Source organism: Lontra canadensis, unplaced genomic scaffold, assembly GCF_010015895.1.
Source record: "Lontra canadensis isolate GAN:19392208 unplaced genomic scaffold, GSC_riverotter_1.0 scaffold5, whole genome shotgun sequence".
NCBI lineage: Eukaryota > Metazoa > Chordata > Mammalia > Carnivora > Mustelidae > Lontra > Lontra canadensis.
In genome coordinates, this window is record NW_022630999.1 from 1061225 (window position 1) to 1074489 (window position 13265).

Genomic DNA, 13265 nt, shown 5'->3' on the forward strand with positions numbered 1-13265 from the left:
AAAAACAAAGTGAGATTTAAATAACGAAAGCAGATATTATCACCAGGTGTTAGAACACGATTGTTCCTAGTATAATAAAGGAACGGAGAAGGTAAGGAGCTTCTTTTGGAGAGATGGGCAACCTTTCAACTACTCAGGCTTTCTCAACTGATAGACTGTGTTATGCTTCTTTCATCATATAAATAAAAAGCTGTCAACAGCTGGACACGACATATAAAAGGAACTCTCAGGGCACACGAAAGGAGTCTCTGGAAAGACAAGAGCACCTGTAGAGACATTTAAACAATGTGATCAGAATGTAGGCTGATGTGGTTGAAGCCAGAGACACTGGTGTGTACCCACCACGGTAGAGCAGAGAAGAGAGAGACTTAGATACTTAGGAATTACATGAAAACTTTGGGTAGTTTGGCAAATTCTTAATGTGAAAACCTAAAATGAAAATGTCAGGTGACCCTAAGAGGTTGGAAACTCGTCCCAAAAGGCTTGTTTCTTCCCATGAGTAGCAAAGATAAGTGCCTTGTTCAATGCTCCTGACTCCAGAAGTAGCAGGAGGTCACAATTTATTACGTAAAATCCCTCTTGCTACGTTAACAGTATCCCATGGGACAGTGTGCTGGAACAGCAGCGAGCTGAACAGATGAACTGGCCAGGCAGATTATCGTCACATGCAGAGGGCAAAGTTAATCGTGGTGTGTCAGTTTCTCCTTGGAATTAATGGTGTATATCACTATATATTACTTGTAATTTTTCTGATAAATACTACATATTTATGTATATGATAAACTACATAAACCTCATTCCACAGCATATGCTTAAATCCATCTCAATAAACATCTCTATTATTTTTATGATGTCCTAAATATTAAAAAAATCTTGCAGGTACTTTAGAGATCAATATCTTCACTGGGTTGACCCTACCTGACAATTATAGCAGATGAAGCCAGATGGACTCGTACCGAAATGAATGCTATTTTTAAATCGTCAAGGAAGTATCAGATTCTGATTTTCTGAAGAAGTGAGCTATCTTCTCAGCATCACTGTATGGTCACACATCAGTGTCAGAGTGGAATGTGTGTCCCTATTTGTGATTCTCATGCTTTTTTTTTTTTAAGATTTTATTTATTTATTTGACAGAGTGTGAGACAGTATAAGCAGGGGGAGCTGCAGAGGGAGAGGGAGAAGCTGACTTCCCACTGAGCAGGGAGCCTGATGCAGGGGTCCATCCCAGGACCCTGGGATCATGACCTGAGCCAAAGGCAGAGGCTTAACCAACTGAGCCACCCAGGTGCCCTGTGATTCTCATGCTTTTCAGGGAGATGCGCACCTATCTCAAATGTACATGGTTATTTTGAGCTTTCGTGATATTGAGGAAAGGTGATCATTATACCATTACAAAAATGTGTATAACTGCAAAACAGTGGAACATATAAATAATTGCGTATTTGCACAATGGGACATTCTGCAGCTATTGAAGCGAATGTACTAGTGCCACTTTCATTAGTGTGGATTTAATCTCAAAAGCACAGTACTGAGTAAAACCAGCAAGACGACGACTGATATATAGAGTATGATACTATTTATAGAAAGTGTAAATGCCTGAGAAACAATATTTTTTAATGTATATGGCTATTTACGCGTGTAATAAAAGTATTTAACAATATGCATGGAAATAATATGTGCTGGTTTCATGACCGTAGTCAGCTCCGGGGGAAGAGGAAAGGGAGTGGAGTCAGGGAAGTTGGTCTTCACGTATATCTGTGCAATTTCTTTTCTTTAAACAGGAAGATTGAAATAAGCATGAGTAATGGTAAGAGCCAAGAAAGCTGAGTGGCTGGTATGCAGGAGTTTGTTGTTACGACTCCATTTTCCCAGGACATTCGTCATGCTTCTCAGTGACAAAGTGTAAAGCTAAAATAATACAATAACAATACAAACAAAACAAAACAAAGTGATTGCTACTACCCGTTTGTAACTCTTTTGCTAAGGGAATCAATATGGTAGTAAGTTTCTTCATATTACCATAATATTTACACTCTTTGAACCCAGACATTTCAATGACAGATTAACACTAATGAAATCATTTTTACAGGGAATTGACTAAAGACATTTTGCTTCGTCTTGCCAGGGAAATATAAAAATGATCCATAACAACGATAGCTGTGAAGACCAAGTAGTGCTAGGAAAGGTTACCCACGTCATGACGTTCAGTGAAGGCAGGTGTGTACATATGTAAATACATCCACGTGCACACAACTAGAAATGTCCATGACTAGAAAAAAGGATACTGAAAGGCAACAAAGCAAAGCACAAACAGGCATGTGTCAAGGGGGTGACTTTTTCTATTTTTAATTTTCCGGTAAAGTATTTAACTTACTTTAAAGACGTAGAAAGTTTTCATTCAAAGAAAATAAAACTTCCTTGACTGATTTAGTGTTTCATGCAGTCTTCATCTCTATATTTAGCAATGTGTGTCCTAGGGGAATGTTAGCCTTTCGCCCTCTGTTTCTGATAGCATGAGAGTAGAAATGCTGTCTTTCTTCTCCATCACAGTAAGAGAGCTCACCGTCACTCAAACGGGCAGTGGGACCCAGATTGGGGTGAGCGCATGGACACTGATGCCTCCCTGATAGTTTACATTAAGGTTTACCAACCAGGATGACATTCGTCCAAGCAGGCCAAGGGTCTGGCTGTGTCAACACTAAATGCCTGATTCACACCTGGCCAGGACATCAGGACATTTCATTTCCTAGCTAAGAGCAGCCTGCTTTCCGGTGACCACACACATCAGCCATTGGGGTTGTATTCCTATGCTCTGAAATGCTGCGTGTAGTGCAAAGAATTCATCACATGGAACACAAAGGGGGATGTTCTCCTGTTTGTGGAGGGACCCCTGCCCAATCTGGACTGGTTCAGTTTTCAAACCTCCTTGGTGTCCCGGCACAAATGATTTAAGCCTACATCTAACCTTATACTTTACAGAAAGAAGAGATAAATGGGAATGAGATCTGGAAAAAGCATTGGTGACTCCAGTCCTCACGCCCTCATTTTCCTTGCAACTGATCCTCAGGGAACTAGTTTTTGCCAACTGATCTTCTGCTTAAATTCCTTGAGCTCCTGGGCTAGCCCAGTCCCTGCCATGCAGTGGGGTGGGACATCTGGAAAGAAATGCTAGCAGCAGCCCTGGGGTAACACCACCAACACAAACCACGCCACTGACACCGACCCCACAGCCGGATGCTGCCACACATCCCACCTTGGGCCCTAATGGATCTCCAGAGGTTTCGGATTTTTGAAACATCACACATTTTGAAATGAACATGATCCCCCAGATTTCTGAAGGCAAACCCTTGGTTTCTGTACTGAAGGAGGCAGAGAAAGAAGCTGGTGATACAAACGTTGTTTATTAGGTTGATGGTGGTGACTCAGTGTCTGTTGCTGGACCTCTTTCCAGGACTGCTTCCTGGGGCAGGGAGAGAGCAGGGGGATGACGGGTGCAGAGATACAGGACGTGAGTGAGAAGCCCATGGGGGTGGAGACTGGGTTCTTCTGAACTATTCACTCCTTCGCTTTCACTGCCTTGGCTCCATTGCTGGCTCGGGCGCAACTTTCTAGGCAGTAGTTGACAGACTCGAGGCGGGAAGTTCCAGAATAGACTCGGACACGATCCAAATGGAGAGACCAAGGCAGAGGCCTTCTCACCTGGTACTACAATTAAAGCCCCTCAAACGAGTAAAGAGCCCCACAAAGCTGACAGGCCTGGACCCTTCCCTCCCAGGCCTCAGAGAATTGCATCTAGCCTGCAGCAGAGAGAGCCGCACAGATGTCCCCGCGCTTGTCCCCAGTTCCTGCCTTCTCTCTGCAGTTGCTGTAGCCAGAGGACTAAGGCCAACCAACAAAAGATGAACAGAAATCATCTGTGTCACCACCAGGCCAAAGCCCCGAATAAGAGCCAGTCTGGGACATCTGGCTGGCTCCGTTGGTTAAACATCCGCCTTCGGCCCAGGTCATCACCCTGGGGTCCTGGGATCGAGTCCCCCATCGGGCTCCCTGCTCAGTGGGGAGCCTGCTTCTCCCTCTCTCTCTGCCCCTCCCCCTGCTCATGCTCCCTCTCTCTCTTTCTCTCTCAAATAGATAAATACAATCTTAAAAAAAAAAAAAAAAGCCAGTCTGCCTCTTCCAATTCTTTCTTCTCCTGCGGGGCACACTGGCAGCCACTCCTTTCAGATGTCTTAGCTCCGAGATGAAGCTGGGCCACCCAACCTGCACCAGACGTAGAATGGGTTAGAAATAAATCCACATTGTGTTGAATTCCTGAGATTTTTGATTTCTTTGTTCCGGCAGCAGAAATCAGTCCATCCTGGGCTCCTGGGTGGCTCAGTTGGTTAATCTGACTCTTGATTCCGCTCAGGTTGTGAACTCAGGGTGGTGAGATCAAGCCCCCCCTTGTCTGTGCTCAGTGGGGATCCTGCTTAAGATTCTCTCTCTCCCTCTCCCTCTGCCTGTCCCTCCCATAAATAAATAAATCTTAAAAAAAAAACCAAAAACAAAAAGAACTTATTCCATCCTGACATACTTAACAGCAAGGGATCTCTCCAATGCTTAATTTTATAAGAAAGCTACTCTCCTTATAGATACAAATACTTGGTAAACTGGAAGCAGAAAAAAGAGCAGTGGGTGGGAGTCAGGAGAGCTTCTTACGGTTCAGGTTTGCCCATGTTTATAGAACGCCTCTGGGTGGGGTGTTTGACGTTTGCAGAAATCAAGTCCTCGTCCAGGCTTTTCAATCTTTCTGTTTTGCTTTTTAGAACATACGTAATCCTGTGTTGTATATTTGAAAGTTGCTAAGACAGCAGATCTTAAACGTCCTCACCACACACAAAAAAGGTAACTATGTGCGATGGTGGGCATGGGACATTATCATGATAAACATTTCATAATATACACGTGTACCAAATCGTCCAGTGGTAAACCTTAAACTTACACAGTATCAGTATTGCTTACAGCTCAATAAAGCTGAAAACAAGAGAAAACAAGACACATAACACTTTTTTCAAACAGAACCTTCCATGAAGGATAGTATAAAGGGAAAACTGCCTCTGTCCTTAGACCATGACCAGCATATTTGTTCCCACAGAGGCCCCTGGGCCATGTTTGTGGAAGCCTACAGACCTCTGGGCACCCCTGGATGGCCCTTTGTGAAGAGGACAAGGACTTCCAGACACAGCAGCTGTCACCCACCTGTCCCACATGTCACACTGCACTCAGTCCAATGGCCGTACTGCCAGAAGTACACCAGTTTTCCCACATCGTTGTCAAGGCCATCTTTCCGGATTGTGTACTCATACTTGATGCCGGGATTAGTCACCTGGAACAGAAGCTGAAAGGCAAAGGGGGGGGGTGACATTCCTGTCATGACTTGTTACTACAAAACGCAGTTTAGTGACAACACCACAGAATGCCCATCCTCTTAAAGTAGTGACGAAGGCATGCATTGGAGCAAATGCCAATACATGAACATATCACCACCTCCCCCTCCACACCCATAGACACATCTCTCTGTATCTATATCTATCTACGTCCATGTCTACATCTACCTATACCTCATCTCCACTTGATTATTTCTTGGCTGAATTCCCAGGGAGGTCTACTGTTACAGAAACTGCTCGAGGGAAAGGGGTGGCGTCTTTTCCAACAACAGACTGGTGGGTCACCTTGCACCCTCGTGAACTTACTAAATTGGTGATTATAGGTAAGTTACTTAATCTCTTTGTGCCTTAGTTTCCCCATTAACAAAGTGAGGATGATAACAGCATGATTGAAAGGGGTGTTGTGAGAGTTAAGTAAGTAAATAAATGTACAGTGATTCGCTATGAATAGAATAGTGCCCGTCAGGGAGCTAGCATTCTATAAACATTGACGCTTATCATTGTTGTTGCTGTTGTCTTATGACGCTCTTCTCCAGCTTTCAGGCTGGTTAGTTCCTTTAAAGCATATAGTTCTGGGGGTAAAAATGGTCATGGGCTTTAGCCAAGTCATACCACTCTTGGGGTCTTCCCTCACTTCCCTCTCCCATAGGCAATCAACTTATCACATGTTTATTTATTTCTTTTTAAAGCTTTTATTTATTTACTTATTTTAGAGAGAGAAAGAAACAAGCAAGCATGTGAGCCAGGCAAGGAGCAGAAGGAGAGGGAAAGAATCCCAGGCAGACTCCACGCTAAGCACAGAGCCTGATGTGGGACCCATCTCACGTCTCTGAGATCACAACCTGAGCAGAAGCCAAGGGTCAAACACTCAACTGACTGAGCCACGCAGGTGCTCCTTACCACACGTCTAAAATGGCTTCATCTTAAACTTACAGGTGATGGATTGGATGCTCCTTGGGATCAGGATTGCTGTATAGAAATCTTTACCACGTCGGTGGTAAGATGTCTGGTTTCTAGACATTTATGATTCATAGCTGTCAAGCCTTCATCTCTGGCTTTTGTGAGTACTCTGATCTCTGCCTCTGGAATCACCTCTCTCTTACTTCTGAATATGGTTAGATCTGACTCTCTCTTGGACCACTGGTCATCCCCAACCCGCCTTGTCTCTCCTGCTATGATGATTTCACTCTGTCTAGCTCCTTGCCAACATGAAAGATGAATCACCCATGTCTTTAAGGTGCACATATTACCTTATGACCCCATTCTCCTCTAAGAGCTTCACAAAATCAAACCTCCTGCCTACAAACAACCACATGATAACATATGAAAAAACCATGTCAGTCCAACACCACTGCCGGAAAGCTACCTGGAAACTCATGCCAGATGGACATCAACTGACAGCACCTTTTTTACACCTGAGAAACAATAACCCTCCAATAAACAGCCTATTTCAATCATACTGGAAGCTGAACTCCAAACTCCCAACTGATGACTTTCAGGGCCCCAGCACTTCATTTTCAGGGTTTCAGCAATTTCTAGGCAATAAAGGATTAACAGCACAAAGTAATGTCTTGCTTTCCTCCCTGCTCCTTGTTAAAGGAAGTTTTATAAGTTCTTAATTAGTGTCTTATAGCAAACACCTTGGAAAAGAAAATCAGAAAGACCCTAAGTAATATACCTATGAGCAGTTCCCTTTGCTTCCACATTACCTGGATCCACACCGACTCATTGGTAGGACCCGTGGCCATCAGCTTCTCCAGGTCTCCTTTCCTGTCGTATTGGAACGTGGTCCCCGCCAGCTTGTAGTTCCCATTCCACTGGATAATGAACCCTCCATTGAGGTAATATTTTTGGGGGTCTTCACTCCTGATGGCCAAAAAGTTTCCAGCTCCCTCAAGCTCCATTACCCGTATGTCCCTTGCTCCTTTTGGAATCAGTCCGATGTCAACATAACCTAAGGAGAAAAGACACAGTAACGAAAGCGGCACACTGGCTTAGCTGAACACTACTATTTCTGACCCATCGTTCATCTCCATTGTTGAGCGCACTTGCATTCCTCCTGGGTGGTCACTGGAATGCGCAGATGCACTAGACACGGGGAATTTTAAAGAGCTTGGCTGGGAGCCGAATTCCCAGGAGCTCTGTGACTCGGTGTACACACGGTTTTGGGAGAAGAGGTGAAATAAAGGCAGACCTGACTATAAAGGGTTTGTGGTTGATCCAGCATTGACTTTTCTGTGATTTTAAGTTGATAGTTCAAAAATATACGGCCTAACTAGCTTCCCATTAGCATTTCTACTTCCCCATTTGTTGCGGCTATCAGATGAATCTTCTTGAACCCTGTATTGGCTATGCCCTTCTGCTCATGCATTCCCCACTGCCTGCAAATTAAAGATAGACTCTTAGAAATAATCTAATCATAGCTTAAATTCATTAAGAGAATCCCTGAGGGAATCTTGGATCATTTGCCACCTGGTGCTCTTGAATATAGCTACTGATGAGAAACTCCACTCTGACCACAGCTTTTTGTATTGCTGGACAATTCTGTTCATTAAACGGGTTTTTTTCTTATTTTTTATGTTTTGCTGAAATATGAACTTATATTCTACTTTCCTGACAAAGCACAGAGGGTGTCCATTTAAAGATGATGATCAAGTCGAGCTATTGTCCTACCCTCATTTACTGGATGTCACGGCAGGAGACATACTGGGGACAAAAGAAATGAACACATAATGCTCTCCTCCCTTTGGCAGACTCCGTGCTAAGCACTTCAGGCATCTATCCTATTTGTGCTTCTTAAGAACCATCACCTCATCAGTGCGACGGAATGGAAAAAAACACGGACTTTGGGGATGGCACGCAAACGTGCCAGGGCAAGGGGGTCAGAACATGTGAGTCCCAGTTTCTGCATCACCTTCAGTGAGCTCTATGGTGTTCACTGACTTATTTAACTTCTTTGAATGTCCTCTGCACCATGAAGGGGCTCCTGTGAGATGTCTAACATCCCTCACAACTCCAATATTCAATTATTTTTCTTTTCTAAGTGGAACATTCTTTGTTCTTTTAACCTTTCCATACAAATGTTGCCTTTAAGACCCTGATCATCCTGGTCATTTTGCACTGGAGACACACTAGGTTTTTCAGCCACAAGCAAACCTTGATCTCTGTCACCTGAAAGTGACTTGACTGTTTCCTCTCCCTCAGACACTACAGTAATGGGGGGTGCTGGGAGCTCAGATCCTAAGGCTGGCCGGCAGGTACGATTGGCTCAGCAGGTACGATTGGCTCAGAAGTCAGGCGCCACATCCTCTGCTCTGTTTCTCAAACTGGCAGCTCCCATCCAGCAAGACCAAAATGCAGGTCTTGTAGTATTTGATTAAATTCCATGTGGCCCTCATAATACTTGTCTGAGATGGCTGATTAAAACTACAAGTTTTTAAAATAATTTTATTTATTTATTTGAGAGAGAGAGAGAGAGAATGTGAGCAGGGAGGGGCAGAGGGAGAGGGAGAAAGAATCTGAAGCAGATTCTGAGCTGAGCGTGGAGCCCGATGCAAGACTGAATCTCACAACCCTGAGATCATGACCTGAGCTGAAACCAAGAGTTGGATGCTCAACAAACTGTGCCACCCAAGTGCCCTAAAACTACAAATTTATCGAGCTCAGGGAAACTATTTATCACATGTCAGGGGGCTAATCCAATTTTCTGAAATGCTTTGGAGTGTTGTGACCTGCAGCCACTTTCTGACTTGGGATGTCCCCTGCCTTCTCATAGCAGAACTCATGCAAGAAGATCGACTGGCATCACCTTTGTTTACAAACAGCAAAACAACCCTCCCCCGCCAAAAAAAAACAATGAGAACTAAATGGAAAAAAATCCAAAAGACTTTTGTTTTTTATCTTTCACTTAAGAGAGAAAATCCAAAATGAGAAATGTTTATCGTGGCAGATTCTCCCAAATTCGAAGTGGAGGTACATCAGATTAGATTAAAGATTTCAGTGAATCTAAGTGCTGCTTCTGAACAGTTTACAGATGGAAAATGTAAACTGAGGCAGATTTAGCCGTGACCAAAAGTAATGCATATTTGTAATAAGTATTTATAAAAGAATATCTAGGGGGAAGCAAAAAGATAAAATTATAGCAATTTGGAGTTAAAAAGAACCATGATGTACCACCAGACTCCTTTGCACATAATAAAAAACCCCACACTTGAGAAGAGTATAAGATGAAAAATAAAAATTTCAATTTTCCTTCCTTCCTGGCCCTATGTTCCAAAGACAATTACAGTTAATAGCTTATTGGATTCTCTTCGAAAATGTTTGCTTGCATACATAAAGTACATATACACATAATTTTTTAAACCAGTGGGATCATGTTACATGAACTATTCCAAGGTACTGCTTGTAAGATACCTTACATATCTTTCCATATTTTTGGAGCATTTCAACAACTGCAAAAATAATATAAACCCATTTATTTAACCAATCTGCTATTAATGGGCATTTAATTGGAAACAAATGGCCACAAAGATTTTGCTTACTAAATGAGAAAACTGAGTTCCCAAGAGAGGAAGGTATCTATGCTACATCACATACCTAGGTGGAAAGTACATATACATATATCTAAGGCTTGCTAACCAATTCTTAAAATAGCGTTTTGTTTTGTTTTGTTTTGTTTTAAAGATTTTATCTATTTGACACAGAGAGAGAAATCACAAGTAGGCAGAGAGGCAGGCAGAGAGAGAGAGGGGAGGAAGCAGGCTCCTGCGGAGCAGAGAGCCCAACGCAGGGCTCGATCCCAGGACCCTGGGATCATGACCCGAGCCGAAGGCAGAGGCTTTAACCCACTGAGCCACCCAGGCGCCCCTAAAATAGCGTTTTTAATTAAAAATGTGGTTGGTAGAAAGAGATTTTAAAAATCCCCCTGAGTATTTTACCCTCAATGGTCTTCTTTACAGAAATGAGACTCCTATTAAAAAGTAAGGGTAGAAAGATGGGGTACCTGGGTGGCTCATTGGGTTAAGACTCTGCCTTTGGCTCAGTTGATGGGCTCAGGGTCCTGGGGTCGAGCCCCACATCAGGCTCTCTGCTCAATGGTGAGCCTGCTTCCTCCTCTCTCTCTGCCTGCCTCTCTGCCTACTTGTGATCTCTCTCTCTCTTTCAAATAAATGAATAAAATCTTAAAAAGATAAAAGTAAGGGTAGAAAGTTACTGAGACATTTATTCTGTGTCAAAAGAAGGCTTTTCAGGGTTAGTAAGATTATATCCAATGTGTTAAGAATGGTGAATTTTTCATTCAGAAAATCACTTCTTTCCCACTTTCCCTAGGAAACATTAGTCATTTGCACCAGTACAGGGGCAATACTGAAAAAACTGGGAGACGTAGGAAAATGTTAATCTTGACCTCAAAGAAGGAGTCTGGGCCCATGGAGACTCATGTGGAGAAAACATCCATCACTGAGCCCCTTGAGTTGAAAGAATACTCAGGGCCTCCAGGGCCGGGGTAGAAGAATGGCCTCGCTTCAGAATTATCGTAAGAGCTGGAATAGATTATTGGGGCTAAAGTGCATCTTATCCAGCTGTCCTTTCTAATTCACAAAAAAGGATTTGCCCAATAGCATATTTGGTTTCCTGTCACTTCTAATAAAAATGTGTTCACAAAGAGGTCATACTATTAACCCCAGACATCTTTTTAAAGCTCCTCTTTTTAAAAAAGATTGATGCTATCAGATCACAGTGAACAAAACGATCCTCACTGCAGGACCAAATCTCATGGTTTAATGTGAGGAGGCTCCTGGGAAAGGCCCATCTCTCCCCTGATGCTTGTCTTGACAGCAAAGACACGTCAATATCAAGTTCAGGTACGACACTGCATTTGACCCCCTCCCAAATCAGAGTGAGGAAGAACTACGTAAACATAAATGTGCTCAGTAGATCTTTTGAGAAGTCCAAGTGCCTTGTCCTATATTGCGAGTTTTAGCTTCAATTATTTCAAAAAGCAAGTTGTAGGGGCACCGGAACCTTGGCACACACAATGAGCAACCACAACCCACCTGCTAGAGGCTGGAGGAAAGGAAACCTAGGAGAGGGAACAGATGTTGACAGGGGCTTCCTGACCCTAGATGATTCTGGGACAAAGGATGGCAGCCCTAAGGTTTCTTGATAGGAAAACTGTCCAGTAGAGTGCCTATGCCTCCCCTTCCCTTCCTGTTCCTTCCAGCCTAGGCTTTCCTAGAAAATCTGATCTAAGACAGTTTCCACGTGAGGTGATACTCTGGTTTCAAGGAAGCCATCCCCTCTTCTTGTGATGCATTACCTTCTACCTCAGACTTCTTCTGAAATGTTTTCTTATGAGATTCTCAACCAGTCTCTGTGGACTCATCTCCTAGCCCTTGGCTTCCCTATCCCAGGCAGTTGTGTATGTTGTTGGCAAACCAGTCATCTATGACACTGACCTCCTCGTGTCATTCACCCATCTAAAATCACAGAGTGGTTTCTCTTAAGCCAACAGCAAACTTGAAACTGTTGTCAATTCCTAACTCTAGGTGAACCAAATCCAGCCAAGAAGATCAGCAGCAGAGACTAGGAAGCTACAGTTGGAAGAACAAAGGACGTACACATGCAGGCTTGGGAAGTGGGTGGGTATCTGGGTGGTCAGGTTCGAGCAGAATCCTAGGCAGTTGCTTTTCTCACACATTCCAGGAATCTCCTAAAGATGTGGATACTGGCAGCAGCACATTCTGCTTATGGTTGAATAAAGGGTGTAGGAATCGAGGCTGTCAGTTTGGGCAGTGAGTTAAGTGATATAATCACCTGTATCAGGGTTCCAGGGCACTTAGAGAATGGGAGCCCTTGTTCCCAGCAACAGAGGAAAGTAGCCAGTATGAGCAAGACCAGGACCTGGTTTAGTGATCACTGGGTCTGGCATTAGTCAAGTCTGGAGACACCAAGCAAGGCCAGAGGAGTCCAGAGTAGTAGTTTTAAGAAGTTGGTGAATTAGTTCAAGAGGCTAAAAATTGTCAGGTTTTAACATTTAAGACCAAGAGAGGTGAGTCATACAGAATCAAGGAAATTAGGCAATGGCGGGGGAGGGAATAAGGCTGAGGAACTGGACAACAATGGGTCAGTGTTCTAGGCCAAAAAGAATGGGCTACAAGAGTTTGGGATTAAGGTCAAGGTATGGGTAACAAGCCCAGAGTGACCTTAAAAGAACACAGCTTAATGCTCTACCAACTTCCTTCTGAGCAAGGCTCCTCATTTAAATTCTGCCTAAGGGTCACATGGCAGAATGGGGCCCAGTCCTGTTACCTTACCTGGTTGGAGTAAGGCAGGGAAGGCAGTGGAGGGAGTCCTTGTCTTATTTGTCATTCTATCCTCCATGCCAAGCACACAATAAGTACTCCATGTTTCTCAAATAATAGAGTGAATGGCTAAACGAATAAGTGATGATATCTGTAAGTAGTTCACTATATTCTGGACCTAAGTTCTTTAATTCCAGACACTTCTCCTCATGGTAACCATGGCACTATCCCAAGATGGCAATTCTTTTTTCTTTCTCCAAGAGAGGAAATGGAAGCTATCCTGGAGAGTCTGCAAGAAAGTGGGCCTTATGTTCCCCACGTGTGACACTAACTGAAAGGGGCGATGCTGTCATGTGGTGCCCTGCACTGAGTCTACTGAATGAGGTCCTCTTGACAGGGTAGACAGGGACTGAGTAGTTGGGATAGCCCAAGGAGGCCGTGGATAAAGACAGCTCTGGGAGACTCTGCCCAACCTCAACTTTTAGATATCAACAAACAAACGATCAGCCTTAGGGCTAAGGGTAGGAGGAAGATACAA

At 43.6% G+C, this 13265-nt stretch overlaps 1 protein-coding gene across 1 annotated transcript in view; it reads right to left on the reverse strand.

Moving 5' to 3' along the window:
- Positions 1-13265, reverse strand: part of ADAMTS12 (ADAM metallopeptidase with thrombospondin type 1 motif 12) — a 289509-nt gene that overhangs the window by 50683 nt on the left and 225561 nt on the right. Inside the window, exons 15-16 of the mRNA XM_032851284.1 lie at positions 7136-7380; positions 5239-5377 (exon numbers count right to left, since the gene is read on the reverse strand). Of these exons, the coding sequence (XP_032707175.1) occupies positions 5239-5377; positions 7136-7380 (384 nt within the window). The remainder of the gene's footprint in view (positions 1-5238; positions 5378-7135; positions 7381-13265) is intronic.